We start from the raw sequence: 26,610 nt of genomic DNA on the forward strand, positions 1-26,610 counted from the left end.
TCATGCTTTGTTAAAATCAGACCTATTAGCTATGATTTGCTGAAGGTGAAATGAGGGGACAGGCTCTATGAAATTTCTTTGTTTTAAAAAATATGTGTTGCCTAGTATTCACTAAAACTAGTGGTCAGGGAAAAGTGTCCTTTAAGTTAAATATGTTGACACAGCAAAGACTATAGATGAAACTAAACCAAAATATTTTTTTCTTTACAGTCAGTATGCAGTTAATATTTTCTCTAGGCATAAACTTCCTAAATCTCAGGTCACAATGCATGTGTAGGTGTCAAGATGGTGCTAGTCAACAGGTGCACATACAGCATTCATAGTCCACCAGGCCTGGCTTCATTAGCTGCTGAACATAAGGAAAGCTGGAGAATTCTGTAAGATGCCTTAATAATTAAGAGTTTGATAGCTTCTCATGATCTAAGCAGTGCTAAAGTTGAAAAAGAGCTGATGGAAAAAAAGACACAAACAAAAGAAAAAATACTGCAAAGAGGAATGGAAGGTAAGATACTCTGTTTCAATGAATAAAAAAATTGAGGTCTAGTGGGAGAGAATAAAGGGAACGATACAAGCAGTGAATATCTCTGAACAATAGTTGTTATTTTAGATTGGTCTAAAGTTTTTCAAATTCAGTAGAAGAAACTTCTTAGTTTATTTTCAGTGTTGTGAAAATATGTATTAATTCTGTGTATTGTTATCATTAATATATATCTGGTTAATTGTGTGTAGGTTTAGAGAATGTATGGGTAAAATTATAAATGTTTTGATTCCCTTATTTGGCACAGTGTGGGTGCAGTATATGCTTCCAAATAGTGCAACAAGATTTGGCTTCACAGCCTCTCTCAAGACTGATTTTGCATCTGTTCCTCTTGACTGTCTTGACCATGCTACAGAAGCAGCTTGGGAGGGAAGGAATGAGCATTGGTGTGTAGCCTGTCATTTTTACTTCACCTGCTTGTTACACTCATTGCGTAACAGTTAGTCCTTTGACAGGGAAGGTTACCTGGGATTAAGAGCCAGTGAAATTTTTTTTTGAGCCTGTTTGTAAATAATTGTTTGTCCTGCAAATAAGAGTAATGCACTTTAGAGCAAGATTCATAATGATACTAGAAAAACTGCAAAGAAAATTCTTTATGGTCTAATCCAAACCATTTAAGAAATACACCAGTTTTGGGTGAGATATGGTATTATGTTGTATGTCTACATCTCATATTGTCTGTCTTCAAGCAGAAAGCTTTGTTTCAGCTTCCCAGCAGACAAAAGGTTAAACTCCAGTACCGATAATTTAGTGTGGAAGCATTATGTTGTTATAGAGGTGCAAGGGGGACATCAGGACCTCCAGAGTGTCCACACAAGCCTACTTCTCTCTGGGGAGCTTCTTTGGACCCACTGAAAGCAGAACACTCCTGAGAAACCTCACACTGGTAGAGAAGCAACTTCCATTTTTTTCCTTCATGTTGCCTAGAAGTTGATGTGTCACTGAGTGTTGTGTCTCCCTCCTCTGAAGGCAGGTTTTAGGTGATTGTCTCAGGAAATGTCATTCTGCAGGATTACTCTTGTTGTAGACTACTGATAGAGTCAGAAGGACTGTCATGATTGTGGCTTTCTTGTGCCTTCCACAGAGCTAAAGAGGATAGTTATTGATTAATGAACCAAAGACAGCACTGTTTATATGGGCTGATTCATGTGGGAATGGTTTAAGGATTCACTGTTTCCTGGGAAAAAATATGTAAGTTCTTGCCTCTAAACTTGAATGGGAGAGGCAAATTCATACTTTTGTAATTACTTTGATTTTTCTTGTTGTAGTCTATTTCAGGTAAACCTACGCTGCATGAATCATAAGAAATTGCTAGCTAGAAAACAGTTAGAATGTCAAGAGGTACTTTTGCTCCTCAATTAACTAGTTTAGCATTAATGTCATGTCTGTGTAGCTGCAAGATTGGGCTTGTTTTTATTTCCTTTTTAAATCATATGTGCATTGTGGGAGCATTGACTTTCAACTGTGCAATAATCTCTGATAGCTCATTTGTGGTTTTAGATTTTGTATGACTTTTGTAGCCCTCTCTTCAAGATAATCTCTTTGTACAGCTCTTGGTTTATGGCTGTGACTATTAGCAGAAGGTTTATTTTACAGAAAACAACCGGAAGAGTGACGTTAGAAATTACTGTCAAACAGACAGGAAGGCAGTAGGAATACTGATGTGTTTCTGCTTTTGTGATTAATCAGTGAAAGAAGTCTATATTCTAAAAGTAAGTAAAGAAGAAAAACTTGTCTGCTTGTGCTATCTGCAGCTTTCCGTTGGCTAGGAGCTGGGTGGTATCAGTAGCTTGTGGGACTTTCTTGTATTTAGTGGCAAGACTGGAAAAATAGTCCTGATAGGTGGTATTTTTTGTGTTTAAATAGCTGGAACACATAGTTGTAACTGTAGTTACAGCTAGAGTTTCTTAGCAGGTACACCCTGCAACATGCCTTGGTCAACTTGTTTTGAGGTTGGAGACTTGGCTGGACTAGAGGTGTGTGATTCCTTGTATGCGTGGGAGCTTCTTGCTGAGGCATCTGGCACTGCACAGGTCAGAGAGGAATGATGGGTATTAATGTTGTATTCATTTGGAAGATACTGTTCCTGGAAGGTTTTGCAGAAATAATTTAAGAATTCCTGCAAAAGTAAGAACTTCCTTTGATAAACTTGTTTGTGTGAAGTGTCCGGAAAGTTAATTCCTGAGCCTGTTAGCACTGACAGCACTGATTTTCTCTGTTGATTTCAGAGCATGAAATTTGTCCAGACACCTGACTTTGCAGAGGACAGTTGTTGTTTTGGAGGGTAGACCATACACACTTTATGTGGCTAAGGGTTAAATTGTGTATATACACAAATGTATATCTGTCAAAATATACATATATCCCCAGTGTAAATCCATCAAAGAAACAGGATAGCAGCAACTTCCATTTTGAAGTAAACTTGGCTTTCATATTGAAATGATCTGTTGAAGAGGTGGGAGTAGTGTGCATGTTAAAGAAGATTAATTCTCTGCAATGACTCCCTTTGGCTCAATCAAGAGCGAGCAGGAAGATCCTGGAGTGACCCTGATAACCTCAGTTTCCCATCAGGAGTGTGTCCTGGTTCCAGCAGCTCAGTAACAGGCTGGCTTCCATCTACTCACAGGTGAACAGCCCCGAGAGGGGAGAGCAGCCAAGCCTTGTTCTGTGGTGGAGCAGGAGCCCAGCTGTGGCACTGAGGAGGGGCTGGGGAGGGCTCAGCCCTCACCTGTACTGACTTGGCAGTGCTGGTGCGTCAGACTGGAGCTGCCTTTGTGTCAGGTGATCTAATGAAGACATTTCCTGAGAGCTGACAAAATGTAACTGCATTCCTCACAAAGAGAGATTGAAAGCTGATGTTCAGTTCTTGGGAAAGCAAAATCACAGCAATTCTTTTCTGACCATAGACTGAGATTTTTTTGTTTTGGAAGAGATTGAGTGTCTTTTATTTTAACGGATGTTGCTTTTTTTTTTTTTTTTTCCCTAAGTAAATCAAACTGTATTTTAATGGAGTTAAATAACAAAATAGAGAAGACCTATGCATAAGCAGTATTATGAGACAAAAATATATAAAAAGAAGCTATTATTTTTTTTTTCCTGGAAGATTTCTCTGAATTGCAATGTTTTTAATTGTCCACATAAATAAATTTTCAAAGATGTCATCATTAATAAGAATTTTGTTATATTTGAGAAATGCATTTAAGTAAAGTTATGCTACTACTACTAGTATTGTTATTAAGTGGAACGATGGCATGTTGAACACTCTGAAGCAGGAACATGTGAACTCATCTGAAGAGATCCATTCTTAACCAATAACAGCAAGAAAATTCTCTCATTAGCTCTCATAAGTCTCATCTGAGACCTAAATTTGGATTTTGCTAATATATACTAGAAACAATTCTATCAACAAAGTGTCTGAACATCTTCTGATTCTTAATGTAATTATGACTTTAACTACAACCTATAACTGAATTATTTAGGTTGATTTTATGCTATGAGAATGCCAGCCTTTTACAATTTATGAAATTTATTCCTTACAATTTCATTTAACAGGCTCTTGCTTACTGTCTCTGACCTACTTGTTCTGTGCATCTTCCATTACTTTATTCACTTTTGTTCTTCATCATTCATCTCCTCCAGCTGCATGATCTTTTTCATCAATTTTTCTGCACTGGAAGTTTTGTAGATTTCATACTGTTAAGTGAACGTGATGAGGTGGGAGTGACCCAGTGAATGTTTATGACCTTGCAGCAATGTTAGGTTGCACCTATATAAGCATATATATATATGCTTACTTGATGTTAGAATAAGTCATAGCAATAGTCTCCTTTGTTTGTTGCAAGAAAAGTACCCCAATACCCATGCTTAGATATTTTCAGAATTATGATCCCTGAATAATTTGAGAAGATGGTATTATAATTTGACAAGATGGTATTTACAGACATAAGTTGAGCACTGTTATTATTGCCAGGAGTGTGAGGTGGGAAGGCCTGCAATGATTCTTTGAAATCGGAGAATTTATATCCTTTCTGTTGTTTTTAACAAATGTAATTTTATGTTAATATAGCCTGAAAGTTCTAATTTTATTTAGACTGGGTTTCTAATTTTCTAGACATGGCACAAATATAAAGAAATATTTTTCTCCTGTAGGAGTGCCTAACGTCTAAATGTACAAAGAACATGTGGGTTGAAAATAGTTTTACAGTAGTAGCTTTTTTCTTTATGCATAGTTGTTCTGTCCTTTATCCCCTATTTTCTGGTTGAGAGAAAGTTGATTGTCAAGAAGCTTACAAGGAAAGTCACTTAAACAAAAAAGGTGTATTGGTTAAATGAAGAAATTGCACCCATAGCTGAGCAGACAGCATAGAAGGCAGATGCTCCTACGTGCATCGTGCTCGTAGTCATCCTCTGCCTTAAGTAAATTGAGCTGTGCAATTCAGAGAAGGGCAGCTCTCAGCTTTTTGTTACTCATGTGCTACCAGGGACTTGTGCTTAGGCAACAGTGGGAAATTTCATTGCTTTTCTAAAGCAAACAGTTCCAAAAATTGCAACTGTAGAGCACTTGGATCTAAAAATGGATTTGTACCTGCTATTAATTGGATCCAGTGTGGGCTGCTCAGTGTGCAGCAGTAAGGGAAAATTTTGCCTTTGCGTCACAAACGCAATGAAACTCTTGGCCCAGTGCCACTAATAGCTGTGGCTTAGTTGACACAATCTTGTAGCTTTTTTAAGCTAGTGGGACTGCAGCAGCTCAGGGCTGTGGGAAGTATTTAGTTCTTCGCTGAGTAATAGGAGAGAATAAAACTGCTTCATTCATTGTTTTGTGTCTTACAGACAGCAGCTTTTTAGTCTTTCTGGTAAATGCAGGTTACAGTATTGTTATTATAGGTCTTATTCTGTTTTGTGTCACTTCAGCTTTCCTTACGGCCAGTGAGGGAAAATCATCTAGCAAGGGGTCATTTTTAACTGTGTTTTCTATCTGAAATGAGAATTTCAGTGAGATAAGAAAGCTCTGGGTTTTCGATTAAGTTGGTTTGAGTTTACTACTTAAGCTGGAAAAGTCCAGTGGGATGAGATTTAGGTGATAAAATACCTTGTCAGGCAGCTGAAGAATATTGGAGGGAGGGAGCAAGAACCAAGTAAGAGGAAATTCTACAATCTGTTTATGAGATAGAATATTATTATGAGGTAAACACTTCTTAAAATACTAGTATCTACAAAGTGTTTGACAATAGATGATGTTAGAAAAAAGTGCCTCAATAGTTTTAGTGAATATCTTAAGGTGCAGACTTTTTTCAAGGTGCTTTGAGACTCATCCTTCTGGGAAACATGGAAATGTTATCTTTGCAAGCTTTCCTAAAGGAATTTTTAAAATCTCCCCCCAAAAATTTTTGGCTGAAATGGAGATTTTGCTAACTTCAGAAAATACTCAGTTTCTGCTTCAAAAATATTTTCTGTTTCTAGATTTCTCTTATTTTAATCTGATCCAGTTCATTGAAGTATGTCATGAAGCATGTTTTGATATCTAGTGTGTCTTTTTTCTGGTAAGACTCACATTTCACTAAAATATCTTTGAAGAAAACAAAGGACAAATCAAGAAAAATTTTCAAAGATATTCAATGTAGATTAAATTCATCACTAGCGTGAAAAGGATAGCTTTTTAATATGATCATAGCAGATTTTCTGGCTGTGATTTCACTCGTGTGTTTAATGGTTGCTTTTAAATCCCAGAAGCAAGATAGGTGGGAGTGGTTTCACATCTTGGAGGTGTTACAGTGTAATCCTAAATTTCAGATCTGGGATATCTCTGCTGCTCAGAGAATGGGAGATATGAAGACTCTTACTTTCATAAAGCTGAGCTTTATAAAATTGGGTTTTCCTTTGCAGAGTATAAATGGTCTGGGAACTGTTGCTAGTGTTTGGAAGTCACTCCTAGAGAGTCTTAAACAGTTGTGATATAAAAACATGAGTGACAATCGATAATGTAAGGGTACTTGGTAAGATACTCAACAGTACAAAGTAAACTTTTAATCAGTAAGTGATATGAAGAAACTGCATATATTTATAGCACAAGGGGGATGGGTAGTAAATCTTATTTCAATCCTGAAAATGAATTAGCTGTTTTTAATCAGGAGATAGACAGATCTGACCCTTTGTTAATTTAAGCTCTTAATTACTTCTGACTCTTTAAAAAAATGCAGTTTTTGAGTGAGAAAAACAAGAAAAAACTTATTTGTATCTGAAAACATTCCTGGAAAAGATGACTTCAGAAAGTGTACTAGAGAGCAATTGTAGCTTTTTTTCCTGATTGTTTTTGATTGCTATGGGCAAATGATGGAAAATCACGCTCACAAAAGGTGAAATAGCTGTGTGGAGGAGGTGGGCACTCTGAAGTGCTTAGTGGAACTTAAAAGAGCTGTAACTGGTATTGGATCTTCTTAGACAGGATTTTCTTCCAGTGATTTAGTAGGAGTGTGATTACAGAACAAGTGCTTTTCATAGTATCCTCACATTGCTTGGGAGTTAACTCCAAAAAGTACTACTTTTATGTGGTATTGGTGAAAATTCAGTTTTTTATTGAAGCCTGAAAGAAGAGATAAATGAAATAGCACATTACATTTAATCTTATCTTCCAAAGCAAAGCACGCAGGCAAAGGTAAGACAGAAGTATGATCAAATTAATCTTGCAGTGTTTAGAAAGTTGTCAACGGGGGTAACACAAATATATAATTGAATCTGTGGAAGAAGTGTGTTAATTTGGAAGGAATATTTAAGATCCATAATCTTCAGAAATACATAGGGAGAGTTGCAATGATAAGCCTGGGAGTTTATGTTAGAGGGAGCTTTTCCTCTAGGAAATAATTTTATTTCTTTTTTCTCCTGCATGCACCCTGCTGAATTACCACTGTTAGATGCTAAGCTCCATGGAAAAGTAACAGACAAAATAACCTCCTGCCAGACTTTTGATTCCTTGGTCAATAAGCAGCACACAATAATCTGAATAAGGTTTATTTCAGTATTGCTTTTCAAAAAATGTTCACAAGTTTGAAAGTAGCCATTGGATCTGTCAGAACAGGAACTTGAGGGATTTGTTTTCTGAACTGCTAAAATTTGAAATGAAAAAGGTGTATTGTGATAATAAACTCTAAGTTGGTATGGCAATGTCCATCTAAGTGTAATAACCAATTACAGAAGTAGGTAAGCATATAATGCCAAACTGTATTTGTTTAGAAATTAATATCTTTGAACTAGTTATGTGACTCTGCTTTTGGTATACTTTCACAATTTTAAGATTAAATTACAAAGTTAATCCCGTTTTTTTTTTTTTTTTTTTTTGTCTTGTGGTTTAAAAAGACTCTGAAATTCTTATCTGGATAAAACAAAGATGGATGAAGAAGCCTTGTGCTTGTTTAGAAGAATGCTGTATCACAGATTTCTAAACTTAATTATCTTTTATCTGAAATACATTCCATGTTTGTTAAAGAAATAACTTTTTCTGATTTCATCATCTTCTCAAGCATGTAGAGTTTCAGCCAGGGAATGTGCTTTGTTTTGCACTCAGTCAGTGACCCCTGTAAAAATGTTTAATTAACTTTTGCCAATGTCAATATAGTTCTATTATACTCAGCAGGCTGGATGAGCTCCCTCTGGTGGCTCATTTGCATTGATGTTCCGTTCTCAATATCTCTTTATTCGGGCAAACAAGGCTGCTGACCCCAGGTATCAGTCAGGCATCAGTTCCTTCTGGGCTTACACTTTAATTGAAAAACATCAATAATTTCCTTACAGAATGAAACAAAAGCATTTAAATGCACAGGAGGTTCGATTCATTAGCAAAATGAAGAAAGAGCTACTGGGTAACAAAGTAAGCAAATACAACCAAATTACTTCTAAGTCAAAATCACACAATAGGTGCATGGCAGTAATTTAGCAGTGTCACCCGCTTACAATAGTGCTTATTCTTAAACTTAGGAAATACTTGCATATTAAAGCAAAATATTTGGACCTTGACCATGGAATTGTGGAGTTTAGTATGAGCAAGGAGGAACTAGGGTAGAAAGTAAGATGACAAACATGGGCTTCAGGAGAGAAAATTTTGGCCTCTTAAGGGATATTCTTGGAAGAACCCCATGGGAACGGGTCCTGCAGGAAAGGAATCCAACAGAGTTGGTTGATATTCAAAGATCGCTTCCTCTAGGCTCAAGAATGATGAATTCCAATGAGCAAAATTGAGCATAGGCAGCAAGAGATCTGTATGGATGAATAACTCCTGTTACTCAACTCCTTGAGCTTAGGCTTGAGCCTAAGCAGGGAACACACAAGCAATGGAAGCAGGGTCAGGCTGCTTGAATGAATATAGAGAGGTTGTCAAAGCAGAAATCAGACAGGGACGGTCAAGGCCCATCTGAAATGAAATCTGGCCAAGGATGTCAAGGAAAGCAAAAAGGACTTCTTCAAATACATCAATAATAAAAGGAAAAATAAGGCTAACGTGGGCCTGTTACTAAATGGATGGGGGACCCTGGTAACAAAGGATACAGAGAAGGCTGAATTACAGAATGCCACCTTTCCAGGGACCTTCACTGGCAAGACTAGCCCTCTAGAATCTCTGACTCAGGAGACCAGGATACAGTCATGTTTAAGAAGGATTTTCCCTTAGTCAAGGAGGATTGGGTTAGAGAACACGTAGTGGTGAAGACTTGACATCCACAAGTCCATGGGTCCTGATGGTATGCATTTGTGAGTGCTGAGAGAGCTGGATAGCATTGCTAGACTGCTCTTGATTGTCTTGGAAAGGTCTTGGTGATGAGGAAAGGTGCCTGAGGACTAGAAGGAAACAAATGTCACCCCAGTCTTCCAAGAGGGCAAGAAGGAGGATCCAAGGAACTACTGGCCAGCCAGCCCCACCTCAGACTCTGATAATGTGATGGGACAACTCATCCTGGGGGCCATCTCCACCCACAAGGAGTGTCAGGAGTAGTCAGCATGGATTCACTAGAGGTTAATCAACAAAGATGGTGAAGGGACTAAAGCATCTCTCTTATAAGAAAAAGCTGAGGGAGCTGTCCTGTTCAGCCTCAAAAAGAGACAGCTGAGAGGGGACCTCATCAATGTCTGTCAGTATCTAAAGGAAGGTTGCCAAGAGAGTGGAGCCAGGCTCTGCTCAGTGGTGCTGAACCATAGGACAAGAGGCAATGGGCAGAAACTGATGCACAGAAAATTCCATCTGAACACGAGGAAGAACTTCTTTACTGTGTGAGTGACTGAAACAGGTTGTCCAGAGAAGGTGTAGAGTCTCCCTCACTGAAGATACTCAAGAACTGTCTGGACTCATGTTGATGAGCCTGCCTGAGCAGAAAGGTTGGACCAGATGACCCACTGTGGTCCCTTCCAACCTTCCTATTCCATGATACTATAAAGAAAATGATTCAAGAAAGTGAAATCTGTGGTTTTAAAGTGGATTAATCCTGTAGATGAACTATGAGTTAGAAATGAATCTTGGTATCAGAATTCATTTAAGCTATTTCATAGCATTAAAGAAAAGCATAATCTCACTTTTTATAGTTTTCTTAAAATTAAGAAGCCGGGGGAATTTGTGGGTCAAAACCACCAGCAAATTTAATTTTCCACCTCTGTAATGTTAGTTTCTACAGATACTTTCTAATTTCATGGTGTTGTAATTTAATGACATCCTTATCATACTGGCATTGAGAATTCCTCTCTCTGAAGCAGTGAGAGAAGTTTTGAAGCCAGGTAAGGTGCAAATTGCACATAAGGTCAAATATTTGTTCAGTATAGAATTTTTTTAAATTAAGTTATTGTCAGTAAAGCAGGTTACAGAATAAAATACTCAAAAATTGGAGAAATTATAGTTTTGAATTACAAGTATTTAGACAAAGATAAAATTTTGCATGGAGAAAGAAGAAAGGGGTCACGACAGATGAGATTAGGAGAGAAATAGTGTTTATAAGGAGATCAGATAGCCATGTGAAATAAAGGGAGAATGTAGAGGAATTTCTGAGAGCAATGGGTCACGATCTGGATGTGCGTGATTTATATGTTTAAAGTGAAGGTTGAGCTACCCCAGCCTAGGCCTCAGATGTGGGTCTCGGAGGCCTGGAAGCTTGTGGCGCAGTTAAGAATAAGTTTGTGGCGCAGTCAGAAATTATGTTAAGGTATAACAGAAAGTACTGAGCTATCTAGGTGTGAATTAGTATAGGTCTGCAGTGTGAAACTTTAGCCACCTTGAGACAGGAACAAACAATGTTTGCTTGCCAATGAGAGTGTGCTCACGATTGTAAACTATCTAGAAGTGTATAAAAACTACTGTCTGTCAACAATAAACGGAGAATGTTGGATTAACCACATTGGTTTGGATCTGCGTTTGTTCCTATCCAGCTCACCTTTTTATTTTTGGTCCCTGCATCAGGAGAAGATAGAGTATAATTGATGATAGGCACCTGTAGGAAGTTGAGAAGAAATATCTTTAAAAAAGTGGTTTGAACAAATATTCATTAGTGTGTTTAAATTATGTCTTTTTTTATGTTCCTTAAACATTCTAGCAGCTGAGATTTACAAAACAATGCTTATCAAGTGTGGCAAATCTCTAAATTGAAAGTCTGTAGGCTTTAAATATTCACACAAATGGACTTTTTATTTTTTGATCACAAATTGTTCATCTGGCTTTTTTTCCTCATCAAATAACAATTGAGAACACAGTTCATAGCATAATACAGTGTACCTGAATATCTGCATTAGGAATAAACAATCCTGATCTTCCAGTATAATTATATGTGACTAGTAACAGAAGCAGGTGGGTTAGCAAATAATTTTCTTTTATGCAGGTTTTTTAAAACAGTTTCCTACCGTGTTCAAGTTCAGGATCTCTTTGATGTTGGTGATCAGACTGTGAGAAAAAAGAAAGTCTAGCATTTGAGGAAATTACTGGTGTACTTTGTTCAGGACTAAGAAGAATTGGAAATAACTTAGTTGGTGCACCCTGGGACAATGTTTATGTTTTTGCTGATGATAACTAGCATTTTCCAGTCATCCTTTCATAAAGGAATATGCTGATCCAGACTGATCCTTAAATCAGTTTGTGCTCTTGGTTGCTGCCCAATTTCTTTTTCCTATTCTACCACTACTGTAACTGGGTTGCTTGTACTATTGAACTTCATCCTGTTTCTCATGCTCTCCTCTAGAAGGTTGTCCAGGTCTTCCAGGATTGTGCTCCCATCCTCCTGTGTTGACTGACAGCTTTGAAAGCTGGCCAAGAACTTGAGTCCATTCTTAACAAGCCATGCTGGAACTCTTTAAGATTAATCTATTCAGGTTTGCAGCATTTAACCCAAAACTGAGCAGGTGGATTCCACTGCTTGCTAAATTTTGATGCTTCTGTCATAAAGACTGTCAACTGCTTTATGTTAGAGAGCTGTTTAAATACCTTCTTCCTGTATGTCATTTAGAAGTGGGAAATAATACTTTGTGTGGCAATGTTTTTATTTACCTTTTACTCTGAAGAGGCACATGGACGGCACCGTTTAAATGTTGTGTGCTGGTGGAAATGAGCAGCTAGGCAGCATGGTCTGCAGATTACTTCCACCACTACAAATGTGGGAACATAATTTTGTGTATTATAAATATATAAATATATCTAAAAATATATATTGCTATGAAATGATACTACCTATACGTTGCCGAAGGTCAGCAACATTTGTAAGCAGAGGGGTGCTTGAGAGTTCATTATGAAGGTAGATATTCCTCACATCTGAACTACAGAGGTAATAGGACCTCTTAGTACATATGGGCATACACACAAGTTGGATATTGCAAATTAGAATAAACATAGTAGAAGTCCTGTCTGTGTAGTGAGTAGCTAAGTGTCACTGTAGTAGAAATAATTTCTTCAGTGGACACTTTAACAACATAATTTCAGTTATTTTTTAGTGTAAATTGGTTAAATACAGTCTGCTCATTCTGCCTAGAAGTTGGTAATTTACTTTTTCTGATAGTTTTTGTAAGTTTTAGTTACATTGAAAAAAAAATCTAAATTCTAAATGAGCTGTTCAAGTTACTAGCAGTTTTTAGATCTTTACAAGTCTTCTTTTGTTCCCTTTTTCAAGAAGACACTGTAGTGTGATGAGGGAATAATATGCTTGGTTTAATTTAAATAAAGTAAGCTTAATGCAAAACACTACACTGGAGGCATCCGTGAAGGTCTTTGTGTTTGGCAGTGAAAATCAGTTGGTTTTATTCTTTCCTAGGAGAGATAACAAAAATAATTGGCTTTAATAGCTGGGGGCGACATTTTATCAGATCTATCACCATTCTGTCGTTTCATATCTCACTTCCATCAATCTAAGTTTTGGCTGGGTAAACTTTTATTTGAGGTACCAGTTATATTTCAATTCAGTCTCAGATATTACTTTTTGATTTGTAACTTGCTTTTTGACTTGTACCATTCTATGACCTTTGATTTTCTAATGATCTAGAGATGTTCTAAGATGTTCTACTTAGGTAATATATCTGCACAGAATATAAAAGTGGCAAATAGATTCCTCTGTGTTTGCACTGACTTCTGTTAGTTTCTCAGTGGAGGGGAAGATGACCTGTGCTTAGTGATGCTGTTGATGAAATGATGTGTAACAACATACAATATCCTGTGAATGGCAACGCAGAAAAATATCCAAAGACATTAGTTTGAAATTTTCAGTTTACTGCTTCCTTAACACCTTTAATACACCTCTATTGCTTGAATGCACCATATTACATTACGTGGTACTTCTCAGCAGTTCAGTCAATTGCAAAGCTCAAGGAGGCAAGGAAAAAAGCAGCCAAAACTTCCCTGAGGATCTAGTAACGTGATGGCTGCATTCAAGTCTATACCAACTTTATCTGGCATTTAAAAAGCAACTTCTAATATGATATCTCACAGTCATTCATTCTTATTTATGAAGAAAGCAAATTGTATTCAAGTTATTTTAAAATAACTTTTAAATATTGCTTTTGCTAAGGACTTACTTGAACATGAGTTCTGCTGAAAACTTGCATTCCTGATGCTTCTCCATTTGAAGCCAGCCCACAGTGCAGCACAGTATTTAGGACGTACACATTGAGATACCAGAGAAAAACCTGTTTCCCGTTCCCATCTGGAATCTGCTGCTTTGGATATATGTGCTTGGCTAAAGATATCTTTCATGTTTGCCCTAATTCCACGACTAACTTTGTGCTTGTGTAGGGTTAAGGTTTGGGAGAGAATCTAAAGAAATTTTTCATTTATCTGAAATCTTTATTTGGTTCTAGTGTCAGCTTCAGGATGCTGTGGAAGCCCAAGGGATTGGTTTACAAAAGTCCTGTTTGGTCTGCATTAGACAACTGCTAGTTGCACTTTTGAGTGTTAGAAGCTTCTGCTAGATAAAGTGACTGTACTCATTCCAGTTGATTACCTACTAGTATCCATCTGCTTCCACAGCTGCTGTAGTGTTCAGACTTTTGTCTCTGTACCTAAGTTGCATTACAAGAGAAGCAATCCCTGTTGGTAAAGGGAGCATAGCGTGCACAGTGTTTGTAACTGCTCTGTTTAATTTTTTGGGAAAGTGAAAGTCATTCTTGAATCTCAGGACTGTAGACTATATGTCTATGCATATTTGTATATTGTGTATTTGTAGCCAATGTGTCTTTTTGACAAATAATGTGGAGTCCAAACAACCAACTTGTAAGCGTTTTATGTCCACAATGATTTTTTTTAACTTCAATATAGCTTTTTGCTGTAAGATCATATAAAAGCTACAGTACCTCTTATCTAAAGATGATTTTGTGTGAGTAAAAAAGAGCTAGAATTGCCTGTTTCTTGTAGTGTTAGGTAAACTTACTATGTGTTTATTTTTCAATTCAAGAGTCTTGTACAAGTTTTTGTGTTAGCAATGGCTGGGCTATTATATAAAAGCAGAGCTATTATATGTAAGCTGCCAGTGAACTGCCAGTACACTAGTACATTGTTTCCTTGCAATTGTGTTACAAAAGAAATGCATTGCTGTCTTTTATTCTCTCATTGGCACTTCCATCACCATGGTTGAACCATTAACCATAGCTGGTCAGATTGTCTTCATAGTTTGTGTGAATGGGTATACTGAGAAGGTGATGTGCTCCTTATTAAATTAAACTAAAAACATAGAGTGTGTGTATGTAGGGTTATAATTCTGATCCCTTTTTGTTCCCAGATTCTTATGGAAGTTCCTCTAGGGATGTTTTGTGCAAGGAATGTATGTGTCCTGAGTGTGAGAGAGGATGCTATACCCTCGGAGCAATGTGTGGAGGGAATAGATGAAAAGATTTCATGTGTTGCATGTGAAAGCAGAAACAAGGAGTAGCCCACAGCTAGGGAACAGACCCACATGGTGAGACACCAGGAAATGATTCCTTTTATATTAGTTTCCTTCATGGTCACCAAGATCTGACTGGTACTCTTCATAAAGTATGTACCAAGGGGAATGTGTTGGGTGACTGAAAATAAAGTTGGATTCTTTGGCTTATCTGAGTTGGGATTAGTAGGGTTTTGAGCAATAAGCAAGATGAGGGAGGGGTGATAGTTCTCTTTTCTGTACTTACTTGCTTTAAGGACTGTGAATTATATTAATGTAAATCAATTACTAATGCACATCCAACACATACTCCTGTTCTCTGCCAATGTCATTTCCACCTGTTCCAGGTGAGTAGTTCTCTTTTGTTATTGTTCTCCTCCTGAGATTGAAACCCTATCATGCTGCTTTGCACAGCATCTTCATACTTCACTGAGCAGCTGTCGCACTGTCCTTCGGGTGGGGCATGGCTCTGAAATTCTGACTCTTTGGGTAGTACATTTGCCAAAATTAGTGTTCTTCAAATAGGACACCACAGCCTGTTCACCATGGAGGATGGGTGGAAGTAAATACATTTTCTAACAATGAGGGTATTTTCTAACAATGAGGGTTATGTGTGTGTATATAAAATCACTTTGTTTACAACTTGGGGACTCTGGGAGCTAAAAACACATTATAAATTGAAATCAGTAGTTTTGTTGTTTAAGATGTGCTCTGGTGTTCTGAGATCATAGGTGTATTAACATCTGTGCAAAAGTTTTATGTTTTATAATTCTACCATAGTAAACTTGAAAAAGCAAAGATGGAAAACTAAACTTAATTCTAATGAAAAATGATCCCTACCACACCTCTGCCAGTGACTTTTACAATATGCATTTGGATATGTCCTGTATTTTCTAACACCTTCCTTACCTTCCTTATGGAGCAGTGGTGATCTCTATTTCTGGGTATAGCAGCATGAGGCTTGGTTGTTCTGCCACTTGTTTTAGCACTTAGGCTGAGAAGAGCCATATTCACCATGTGTACAGGGAAGGCAATTGTACATGAATTTGCAGTCTCCACATGGTGAAGAAATGTAGTTAGTGAAATAGTTAAGCAGAATGCAAGCATGGACCTACCTAATGTTAAAAATACAGCCCTTGTTTGGAGCTAGGGGGTTTTGTTATATGCATATTGATGTTACAGGTTCACTGTGGGGGGAAAAAGGGGCCACGCATCATTTTAGAAAGAACTAAGTACATCACGCCCTTGAAGGTCTTTATTCTGGCTAAAACAGACATAGATGGGATTAAAGAGATTACTGGTTAACCCAGAAATCTCTGATTTAAATCTCAAGTTCATATGATTTCTAACACAGACTTACTGGCACAGTATCAAAAGGCAGGTTGACTTTTTTAAGCTGTACTAGACATGAAAGCACATTTACAGGAAGGTTCCATTTTAATACCACTAACCCTCTACTTTTCTATCAATATTTTTATCAAAGAGGTGAGTGATTATCATGACAAAGCAGAGTCAGGTTTAGCAATTCTTAACCTGGTTGTGCCTCAGAGGAAGGAAAAAAGTTTTTCTGTAGCTTTCAAACATTCTATTGAACTAAAAAGGAATTTTCTTTACATTATAATCAAGTTTAATATTAAAGTTAAACTTTACTAGCCTGGTATATAACATTTCTTTGAATATTTCTGGAATAAATGTTTGATTTACCACTGTCTTGGTAGAGCTGGAGCTTGTAGTTTTTTCATTTATTTATATTAAAAATCTCCCAGTGTACATTGGAAGTTATTTAAACTTGCATTCAAACTGATTTTGGAATATTGGAAATTAAAAGTGGAATTAGCATGTAAAACATAACTAAAAATGTGTAAAAGGAACTGTGTAAATGGCAATAGACTTAATTTTATTCTTTGTAAATCTGTTCCATGACTATAGATATATAGAATATATATGTTATAAATATAAAGATGCGCACATATACTCAAGTTTTGCAGCATCTCTAAACTCCTAGCACAGATTATGTTTCTTTGTTAATGCATTTATAAATTCTTCTCTTACAGCAGGTCAATATACCTTAGTTTAAATCAGTGATCTAGAACCAGGATGGCAACCTGAACCAGATCTCAATTTATCTCCGGCTAGTCCCTTGTAAGCTCTATTAACTCAGACTGAGAAATAGTAAATAAAGTAGTGGAGTAGTGAATGAACATTAGTTTAAATCCTCCCCACTGGATTTGTAAGAGAATCCAGGCTGTTTATAATGCTATTATTTCTTGTCAGAATTCTAAGTGTCACTCTGTACAGCTGGAAATAAAGATGATGTATTTCAGGACTTGGGTAATACTTTTTTTTTTTCTTTAATTGACAGCATATTAAAACATTTTTGGTGCCTGGTGGGGGATTTATTTTTCTTTCATTCCTGCATTATTTATACAGAATAATTTATACAGCTAGGAATTTGACTTGTAATTTAATAATTTCTTTACTATTTTAAATCAAAATCAGTTTTGCTGGCATTCCTAATAGTTATCGAGAGTACTAAATTTTCTAGAGAAGTATCAATGATAGGAGTTTCTTTTCTTCATATCCATTTTTGTAATACAACACCTGTGACTTTCTTTATTGTTTTATTGTTTTGCATTTTAAGGGGAGGGGAGATGCTGAAACAGTTTTCCTGAGTGTTTTGCTCCATGGTGACTGAGAGCACTGAAGCTGTTGGGAGGGAGAAGCTCACATAAGTGGCATTTTCGGGGTGTGTGTGACTACTGTAAAGGCATGTGTGTGTCTGCCTCTGGCTCATCCTGCTGAGCTGGCTTCTGGGCAAGTCTCGGGAAAAGACAAGCGCAGCAAAGGGTTAACATTTTACTATCAATCTCAGAAAGGCACATTTACAATCCCTCCCAGTCTTGTCTTCCTTTTTACACCTGGCTTGCTCACCGCTACTCCTCACTTCAAGGCAGATCCTTTGACCTAAGCAGATTATTGTAGACGCATGAAGGACACGGCAAGCTCTCCTGTGCTTTTAAAGGAGGAGATTTTGCCTCCAAAATAGGACACTAAGCTTTTCAGCCTTCTGCCGCCGTACCTAGCGGGCACGAGGCAGTGTCTGGGGGTGCTCAGTGGGCTCCTGTGGAATCGAATGGGAGACAAAAGCAGAAGTGGCAGCTGCTGCAAATGTGGGAGCCGGCGCTGTTAGTGGGAAGCGATTGCTAATAAGGGCCTGTGAGACCTGGGTTTCCTTGGTTTCCATGACAGTTATTAGGTAACTCAGAAATTGAATTGTCTCCCACAGTGCTCTTGTGGGATAGTGGTATGGCAGGGTGCTCCAGGGACACAGACTTGCAGCAACTCATCACTCTAAGCATGTGAAACTCCCTGGATTGTTGTGCCTTACTTCTTTCTTTGCTGTCTCTCGCTTGTGTTTGCAATTTGCTCTGCTTTGTTGATTTTTCTTTTTCTTTTGATGGAAGACCCTGGCTACACCGTTTCTCAAATAATATTTTCCCCTTTTTATTTAGACCTGATCTTGGCAAAGAGAGGATATGAACAATTATACAGGTGGGCTACTCGGGGGGAGTGAAGATATAAGGCATCCAAACAGGTACTGGCAACCTGCAGCTCTGTAAAAATGCCTCTCCAGCAGATTTCTGTAGTTCCAGCGCGGGAGACTGCCAGCAATGGGAGAAGTTCAATGGGCACAAACAAAGAGAAGAGCAAGGAAGTGGAGGTAAGAGGAAGGCTTCAGTTTGCTCGGACAGGGTGATGTGCCGGTGGTAGGCAGTGGTTTGGCTGCAGGATGCGGCGTTGCTGGAGCGCTGCAGAGCGCGCAGGGGTGCAGCTGTAACACACTGCTGGGGATGCTGTGAGAGCAGCACCTCAGCCTTACAGGGACAGGGAACCTGCTTCAAAAGTCAGATAAATAACTGAAGGAAGTTGCAAACTGCGTCGGGGGTTTCAATGTTTTCATTTAAATGAGTGCAGCCTGCTAGTACTGGCAGTCATTGTTCCCTGTAAGCTGTCAAGTAGCAGTTTCTTTACAATGGGTTGGATAGAAAAGTAGTTTTAGTAAAATTCCTGTCTTTGTTGAAAACCAAAAAAATACTATACTAAAGCCTGTCTTTCTAGTGTGTGTGTCCTATAGGTATAAGCTTAATTGTTTTCCATTTAAAAGGCATCAGTCTTTTGTTTTTTCTCTTGACTTTCTTTGATTTGTGAACATACAAAGTGTTGTTTCATCACTTAATACTGTATTGTTGTCTCCCAGTTAAGAAGAAACTGTAGGTTCATATTACATTAATGGTTAGTACAAAAAGAATTACAGAAAATCTATGCAATTTTAATGGTATTTTTACCTGTAGGAATCTCTTTTGCTATGTATAGATTGAATATGTATTTTGCAAGACCAAGAAAAAAAGGCAATCCTTCCAAACCCAAAACATAAGTAGTCTGTTGATAGATATAGCAGTAAATGTATGTTACATAGACATCTGCTTTTTACAGATGCTTCTGTAAAAGCTTCTTGTCTCTGTGTTTTTCTGTTTCTCTTGCTGTATGGAAACCAAGGAACTATTGGGAAAACAAACACGATGTCTTTTAAGTATTGTCTGAGACTGTGACAAACTGTATCCCTGAAAGAAGTCTTTCTTCTGGTGGATTGTGTGACTTAGCTTTCCAGACATTAAGTTCAACAGATGGTTGATATTCGTAAGAGATCTGTGTGACTGTGGAAAAGTATTGGTTTGGGGTTTTTTTTAAATTTTTAAATCTAAGGTAATAACTTTGCTCAACATTTGGCTATGACAAATTCACTGAAAAATAATATTCTGTTTTTTGTTTGAATACTTTGGTATAAGTAGCATCCTTCCCTGGAAGTAGTCTCCAGTTGTTAACTGGTAACACAGTCATAAGAGTCATAATATTTTGGGGTTTCTGTCCTGAAATCAAAAGTTTTGGTTTGGTTTTATTCTTCCATTAATTGGTTAAAGGTGAAGGTTCAGGTGAAAACCGTTCTTTGTATTAAGGCTCAAGGTGTAAAAAGCAAAAATCTATCATGTTACCTGGCTTAAATTGTCCTCTGGCCATGCAATATTCACATAGGAGTGAAATAAATGTGAGACTTAACTTAGAGGGGAAGGGGAAGCAGGTCAATTCTGAGTTGTGAGAATCAACTCATGCACTTTTCTGTTTGGTTTTTTTTGTTTTGTTTTGGTTTTTTTTTTTTTTTTTTTTTTTTCCTGTGGGGGCTGGGTTGCATCATTTCAGCAAGAATCTATTGTCTCAGAAAAGTTTCTTCTTGAATGTTGTGGAAGTTGTATATCAGAAAAGAGCAAAATGATATTAAAGATCTCTTCTAAACTTAATATCAAAAGTACCTAACACCAACCCTACAAAACTCCAAACCAAACTTAAAGTACATGGTACTCATTGAAGTGTATTTGCCAAACTTCTCTCTGCTGGTCAGAGCCTAATCATTCTGCTTGAACTTCTGCTTATCCTATAAGGCTTATGGCTGGAATTTATACAGTCTAAAAACTCCCTATTGCTATTGATGGAGATAGTAGCCCAGCAGTAAAGACTGCTTTCCCCATAATATCTACTTCTGTAAATTATGATGATGCTCAGGTTTGTTTTGTGGATGTAATTTGGGAGTAGTGAACCAGCCTTTTTATTGTCTAGACAGAGATTGCTCAGGCTTAGGTAGATGGTGGTCTACCCCTGCATGGTATGGTTCTCACAAAGGAAAACTCCCCTGGCTGGTCCTCAGTGTTTGTGGGTCATCTGGGTTCATGGTATTCTGATATTGTTTCTGCAAGTACCTGCTTCCTCTGCTTCTCCTTTAGCGGCTTTTGGAGGTGAAAGTTGAGTAGTTAAGTGGGCTTCTAGCCCAGAGCATCAAGCTGGTTCAGGAAGACATGGAAAAAAGAAATGTCCAAAAGGTCTTCCAGTTGCTAGGGATAACAACTGTTAGGATTTGTATGCCAAATCCTGTCATTGCTAAAGAATTTTATGTTATGTACATACAACAACATTAAAAATTACGAAGAAGAATTTATCTTCTAATTGCAGAGCTGGATGCAATGAACTGTTTCCAAGTTCACAGTGAATTCATGAATCTGCCTTAGTCATACATAACTGAGGTTCGTAATGATGCGACTCATTCTGTAATGCTTTTCTGTGATTTTTAGATGCTTATACACATGCTTTATCTGAAGGTTTTAATGTGTCTGTACACACTTACAGATGATTGCCTAACACTGATCCATCATTAAGGATGCTAAGTGCAATATCACTTCGGAGTCCCAAGTGGACCTCTGGCCAATATGGGGAATAGAGGTGTGATAGTAATGGCTATAGGGAGTGTTTATAGGCAATCTTTCTCTGCAGTGTCCTTTGTGGGAGTAAAAACTTTAGTGCAGGCCGTTCCTGCAATCCTTCAGTGATTTGCCTCAATAATTAGCAGAAGTTGTAGCTAACAATGGAATTTACATCAAATTTATCTATAGAGCTTCTTTGAATCTAGCCTAAAGATGAAGTAGGTTTTTTCCATAATGAAGCAGTGAAGATGCTTAGGTGTTAAATAACCTGTTGCAGCAGCTGTACACTACATTTCCACGCACAAGTATAATCTTCTGCTAGTTTGTTTCACTGATTTTAGGAAAGCTCATCAGTCATTAATGCCACTGGCTTTGCCCCAAACATTTAAGTGTACAAGCTGTCTTTCTTACTCTTTTAGTAATGCAGTTGGAAAAATTTGTTGCAGAAATGAAGACTAAAGTGCATTCACAACATGATGTGGCCTTTTTTAATGGTTATTTAATAGTTAATTCAGCTTTCTTCAATATTTGAGAAATATTTTAAGTTTATAGTGAAGCGTGGAACTGGGTTTCTGTAACAGAGAAAAAACCCTTGGGTGTCTGTTGTAGATGTTGGTGAACTTAATGGGAAGAATGGTGCCTGACTTATTTCAGAAGACTGAATGATTTCTTTATTATAATTATGCTATGATACATTAATATACTATATAAAAGAAGATACTGAAAACTACATGCTACTCTAACTATCGTATCTAACTAACTCCCAACTCGTGACCCTGTTCTCCAGAGTCCAGACACAGGTGGATTGGATTGGCCATCAGGCCCAAACAATCCATCGTGATCCAACCAGGCATTCGCTCCAGGTAAACAATTCTCTACATTCCACAAGAGAAAAACAAGGAGCAGAAATAGAAATTGCTTTCTCTTTCACTTCTCTCTCTGCGCCTTTATAAAAATCCTGAGAGAGAGAGAAATGTGCTTACCACAGGTGTCTGTTTTCAGAAGAGTTTACTAATAGAACTGTTGTTCAAAGTGAATTAAGTCAGTAACCTAAAGATCAAATTATGCCATCAGGACTCCAAATTTAGTCAGTTTTTTTTAATAGACTTCAGTGCCTTGGGACCAGTGTCATGGTAATATATGACCCCCATTTTATATGTCTATAATATTTTAACAGTTACTTTGAACTTCTGGTTGATTTTCCCTGCTGTAATAAAAAAAGGTAAAAGAAATGTATATGATTCCTGAAGAACATGGTTGAGGAAATGCCTACTCTGGCTCATAATTTTATTATTTAGTTGTGAACATACACAGTGAAGTTCATAAAGTAGCTACAGTTTACACTGGCTTTTGTACAGGCATGAATTAGTATTCTAAAATAAGTTAAGTACAGAAAGAAAACTTCATCCAGTGAGAAAATTGGGCAGGGCAGGTGAATGAAGGTCAGCAAAAACACTAACGCTAACCAAGAGTTTGCAAGGGCCATTCAATAAACTGCCATGACTACTGTGGAAAGCCAGACTTGAATGATGTACACTTAGAGTGGTAGGAGAAAGTTTTTAAAAGCCAAAAATTGTCATGATATGGTAGAGAAGACACTCCTTGATGCAAGACTAAATGTGTAGATACTGCGTCTCTTCAGCCTAAGCAGTTTTCAATACATGGTACTGGAAAATTTATGTGCTACCAGAAGGGAAAATTTTCAGAGTAGAAGATAACCTTAATAAAGAAAACAGTGGCAGACATCAATCAATCTTTATTTGGTTACTTTCCAAGACTTTGATTAAAAGAAAAGGACCCCAAGCAAATAGCCTTTGTAATATAGTTTTTGGACACATTCATATGCTAGTATAACTTGCTTGTTATAGAGGTGAGTCTTACTCTGTTGCCCCAAAACTTAAGTCAATATCCTAAAGATGTAACAAAATTTGATATTCTGTAGTTAACAAGTAACAAATTGGCCATGCTATCGTTGCTTTATTTTTAGTTTTGATTTTTTGCTCATAACTGGTAAATGGTTTTCTTCTTACGCCTACTGTGTTTCTCTGGTCTTAATATTCTGGCAGAGGTCATGATGACTATTAGTTTCCTTCAAAGTACTTCACAGAATGCAATAAATTGCTAGGAGGAATCCTCATTCCACTGTGTATTTTGGCATGAAATTACTTTGGCATGAAATTTAGTTCTGCACCCTGCACAGTTCTGTGCTGTGAAGGAAACTTGGGACCTCTCTGTTCTTCAGCAGTGTTTTCATTTTCTGCCTTCTCAAAAGCAGTAAGATAGAGCGAGACCTGTAACTTTGGAGGCTTTAAATGCTACCTGGGAAATACTAGGCATTTATGAAGGAGTATAGTAAATTGGATTTGAATTTGATGGGTTTTCTGTATAGTTTGTACCTTAAAGAAAAAAAAAATGTTCCTCGAAATTATGTATGCTCATTTATTGTGTAGAGCACGCATTTTTTTGGTAAGGAGATCTTCAAGTCAGGATTGAGACTGAAACGTAAGGGGTCTTGTGAATGGCACTTTTGAGTAGCTGCTAATGTTTATTTTAAGCACCAGACTAGAGTAACTGCTAATGTTTGCCTTAAAGCTTGTAAGTAGTTTAGGAGAAATTGACATGTTTTTTAAAGGAGGAAGCAATAGCTGAATGTTATTGATGGGAATGAATTGTTTTACATTTATCTATATTATCTCATTTGTTACCTACTTAATTTTAAATAGATGTAATGATAGATGAAATATTTTTAAAGGCTTAGACTTTCATGAAATGAAAGTGCTTTTACATTTCACACAATGAAAGTGCTTTTACATTACTGTTAAATAATTTTCATGGCAGTTATGAAGTACATGCAGAGATATTTGATACTTGAAACATGTCTGTAATAAGAGAAAAGGATAAAGGCTTTACATGTTGATGTTGTTTTATTGCCTTACAACCTTAGGTCAAACAATGTATTCGGGTTTTGTTGTGGGTTTTTTTTTCGTCTCGTTTTGTTTTTGGAGGGGTGTGTGTATGTGTTTTGTTTGGGTTTGGTTTTTGCTTATACATAGGGAGGCATAATGTTTAGTGTAGTTAAATTTGTTGGTGGCTTTGATCACTCTATCAAAGGTTGAGAATAGTGTAACTCCTAATATGTGACAATTTCACTTATACCAGTGCTCATAAAATAGCTTAAGGCATGTAATGCAAGGAATAAAAGTCTTAGAATTGCAGGATATTGGTGAAATAATTCATAAGCCATATAGAGGGTTTTACTTTTGTGGCTGATTATCTCACATTTTAAAAATTTCTTAGGTATGACTTAACAGATAAATAGAGATGGTCATTTATTACCTAAAACACTTTTAGGTAAGATTTTTTTTTTCTACGGTATGGGTAGGGTTATTTATTTTCAGTGACAGCTGCCTGGGAAGAGTCATGTAATTAGTCTTTTTAGGAGGTATGGTTTTTTATTCAGCAAGAGATGTGGGGGAATGGGGAGGGGAAGCTCTAGCATATGAATTGGATTACTGATGTGTTCTGACATGTATTGCTTTCCCTTGATAGTTTTTCTTCATGTAAACTCATGTTGAACATGCTGTCACACACCATTTGTGACATAATCTCTAATCCTGTTTATCATCAATATTAGATGGTACTTGTTGACATGACCATTGTTTGGACTTCAATGCTATGTTTGCTTGGAAATCCAACTGCATCTGCAGTTTAAGACACTTCCTAGTGAAATTTTTCTGTATTTTTGTGGTGATAGATTGCTCCTGTGATCAATGGTTAAGTGCTCCCAAAGTACACCCATAAATCAACCTGTGGCATGCTTAGTTATCTTTAGGATGCTTTAGAAAATTAAGTTCTTTATCAGTAAGTATTCTGGTCCCTGTTTGGGAACTGTTATTATCTTGGTCTGCCACGTGATGCTTATGATAAGCAATTTCATGACAGTGAGAGGAATGGGAAATGTTAATGTGCAGGGTTTGTTATAATAATTTTGAAACATTGTTTCTTTTTTATATTTCTGTGAATAAAAACTTTACTGTGCTACCAGTAAGAAAATAAGAGATTCCTTGCTGTGCTTTTATTAGCATGCTTTGGGATAATGCAATTCTTTATAGGCTGCTTTTCCTGATAAGATTATGCAAAGGTTACTGGCTGCATGGGAGGTTTTTTTTTGGTCTTTGGTCAGGCTTGTTATGAAAAGTCTGTAAAAGCATAATTCTCCAGTTTGCTGTGTATTGACTAAGCATCCAATACTAGTATTGATTTTAAAATTGGTCTTTTCCCTGATAAAGGATTTGAAGCTCAAGATTCTGTGTCTGAGTAGCCTTCTGCCTCTTTGTTTGTAGCCAGTGCTAACAATCTGCTGGCACATGTCTTATGTTGCTGCTGAAGTCTGACTACAAGTCTCATGAAGAAAGCTTTTATAATCCTTTTATCTCTGGAATTCCCAGTTCAAATAAATTGAATTGGGCATGTGTGTGTAGTTTTTCCCTCCTAGTCTAAAATGCCTCTGAGTTTAAAATATTAGGCTTCAGATTTCATTTAATTTGGATTTCTCTCTAAAGTTAATCTGAGGTTTTACAGAGGAAGAGTTTCCGTATTAAAATTAATTGTAGAATTTTCTTGCTAAACGGTGTTTTTTAAAAATATATGCAAAACCCCAACAAACCAAAGCCATGAACACAAAAGTTTTCCGTCTTTAATTGAAGGTTGTTTGTCTTGTCTTCAGCGATAAGCTTGTATACTTCAGTTTCATGACTTACTTGGGTCCTGAATTATATCAAAGCAATGTCTGTAATTGAGACAGTTTTCAGAATGTGTTGTAGCGCCTAAACCTGGTAGCTGAATAGGGTACCAGGAACTGGATACAATTCAGGAAGCTGAAAAACAGGTGATTTACTCTAGGTACCTTTCACACTATGAGCAGTGTTCTGTGAGCTGTTTGCCCTGGTGGAGATGCCTTTCTTCTGGGGGGTTGGCATGTTACAGATAAAGTTCAAATACAAGTTATTGAAGGCAGAACTTTGTCATCAGCAGAGTCTGTGTCCCAAAACTCATTTTAGAGAATTATTTTTGAATCTAGTCAGCATTTTAAAAAATAGTTTCTATGGTCACATATACCCCAGCATATCTTGTTCTATTTAAAGATGACTCCCGGGCATTGAAATCTTGTTGTTGGCAACTATTTGATTAGCTAAGAAACAATATAGTAGAGACTCAAATTGCTCAAACATAGTGCCAGCTTCGCAAAACTGATGCTAGCCTGATAGGTTTCTCCAGTTTCATCTGAATCTAGCTATCTGAACAAGAAATTTTAAAATCCTGTGTGTTCAGGCATATTGAATTCTATAAAATTATGACTATTAATACTAAAATTGTTATTAATGACAGTAATATTTAGTGCTTC

The 26,610-nt window shown here is 37.1% G+C and overlaps 1 protein-coding gene across 6 annotated transcripts in view; it reads left to right on the forward strand.

The window, feature by feature from the left end:
• The window catches only part of MARCHF1 (membrane associated ring-CH-type finger 1), a 223,406-nt gene that overhangs the window by 78,418 nt on the left and 118,378 nt on the right, over positions 1 to 26,610 (forward strand). For 3 of the 6 annotated variants that reach the window (XM_068187158.1, XM_068187163.1, XM_068187161.1), the window contains one exon: positions 18,411 to 18,619. In XM_068187158.1, coding sequence (XP_068043259.1) covers positions 18,521 to 18,619 — 99 coding nt within the window. In that variant the 5' untranslated portion in view covers positions 18,411 to 18,520. Of the gene's footprint in view, positions 1 to 17,860; positions 18,155 to 18,410; positions 18,620 to 26,610 lie in introns of those variants that run through there. The other 3 variants (XM_068187157.1, XM_068187162.1, XM_068187159.1) reach the window with 2 other exon arrangements.

This window comes from Anomalospiza imberbis, chromosome 4 (assembly GCF_031753505.1).
Source record: "Anomalospiza imberbis isolate Cuckoo-Finch-1a 21T00152 chromosome 4, ASM3175350v1, whole genome shotgun sequence".
Classification (NCBI taxonomy): domain Eukaryota; kingdom Metazoa; phylum Chordata; class Aves; order Passeriformes; family Viduidae; genus Anomalospiza; species Anomalospiza imberbis.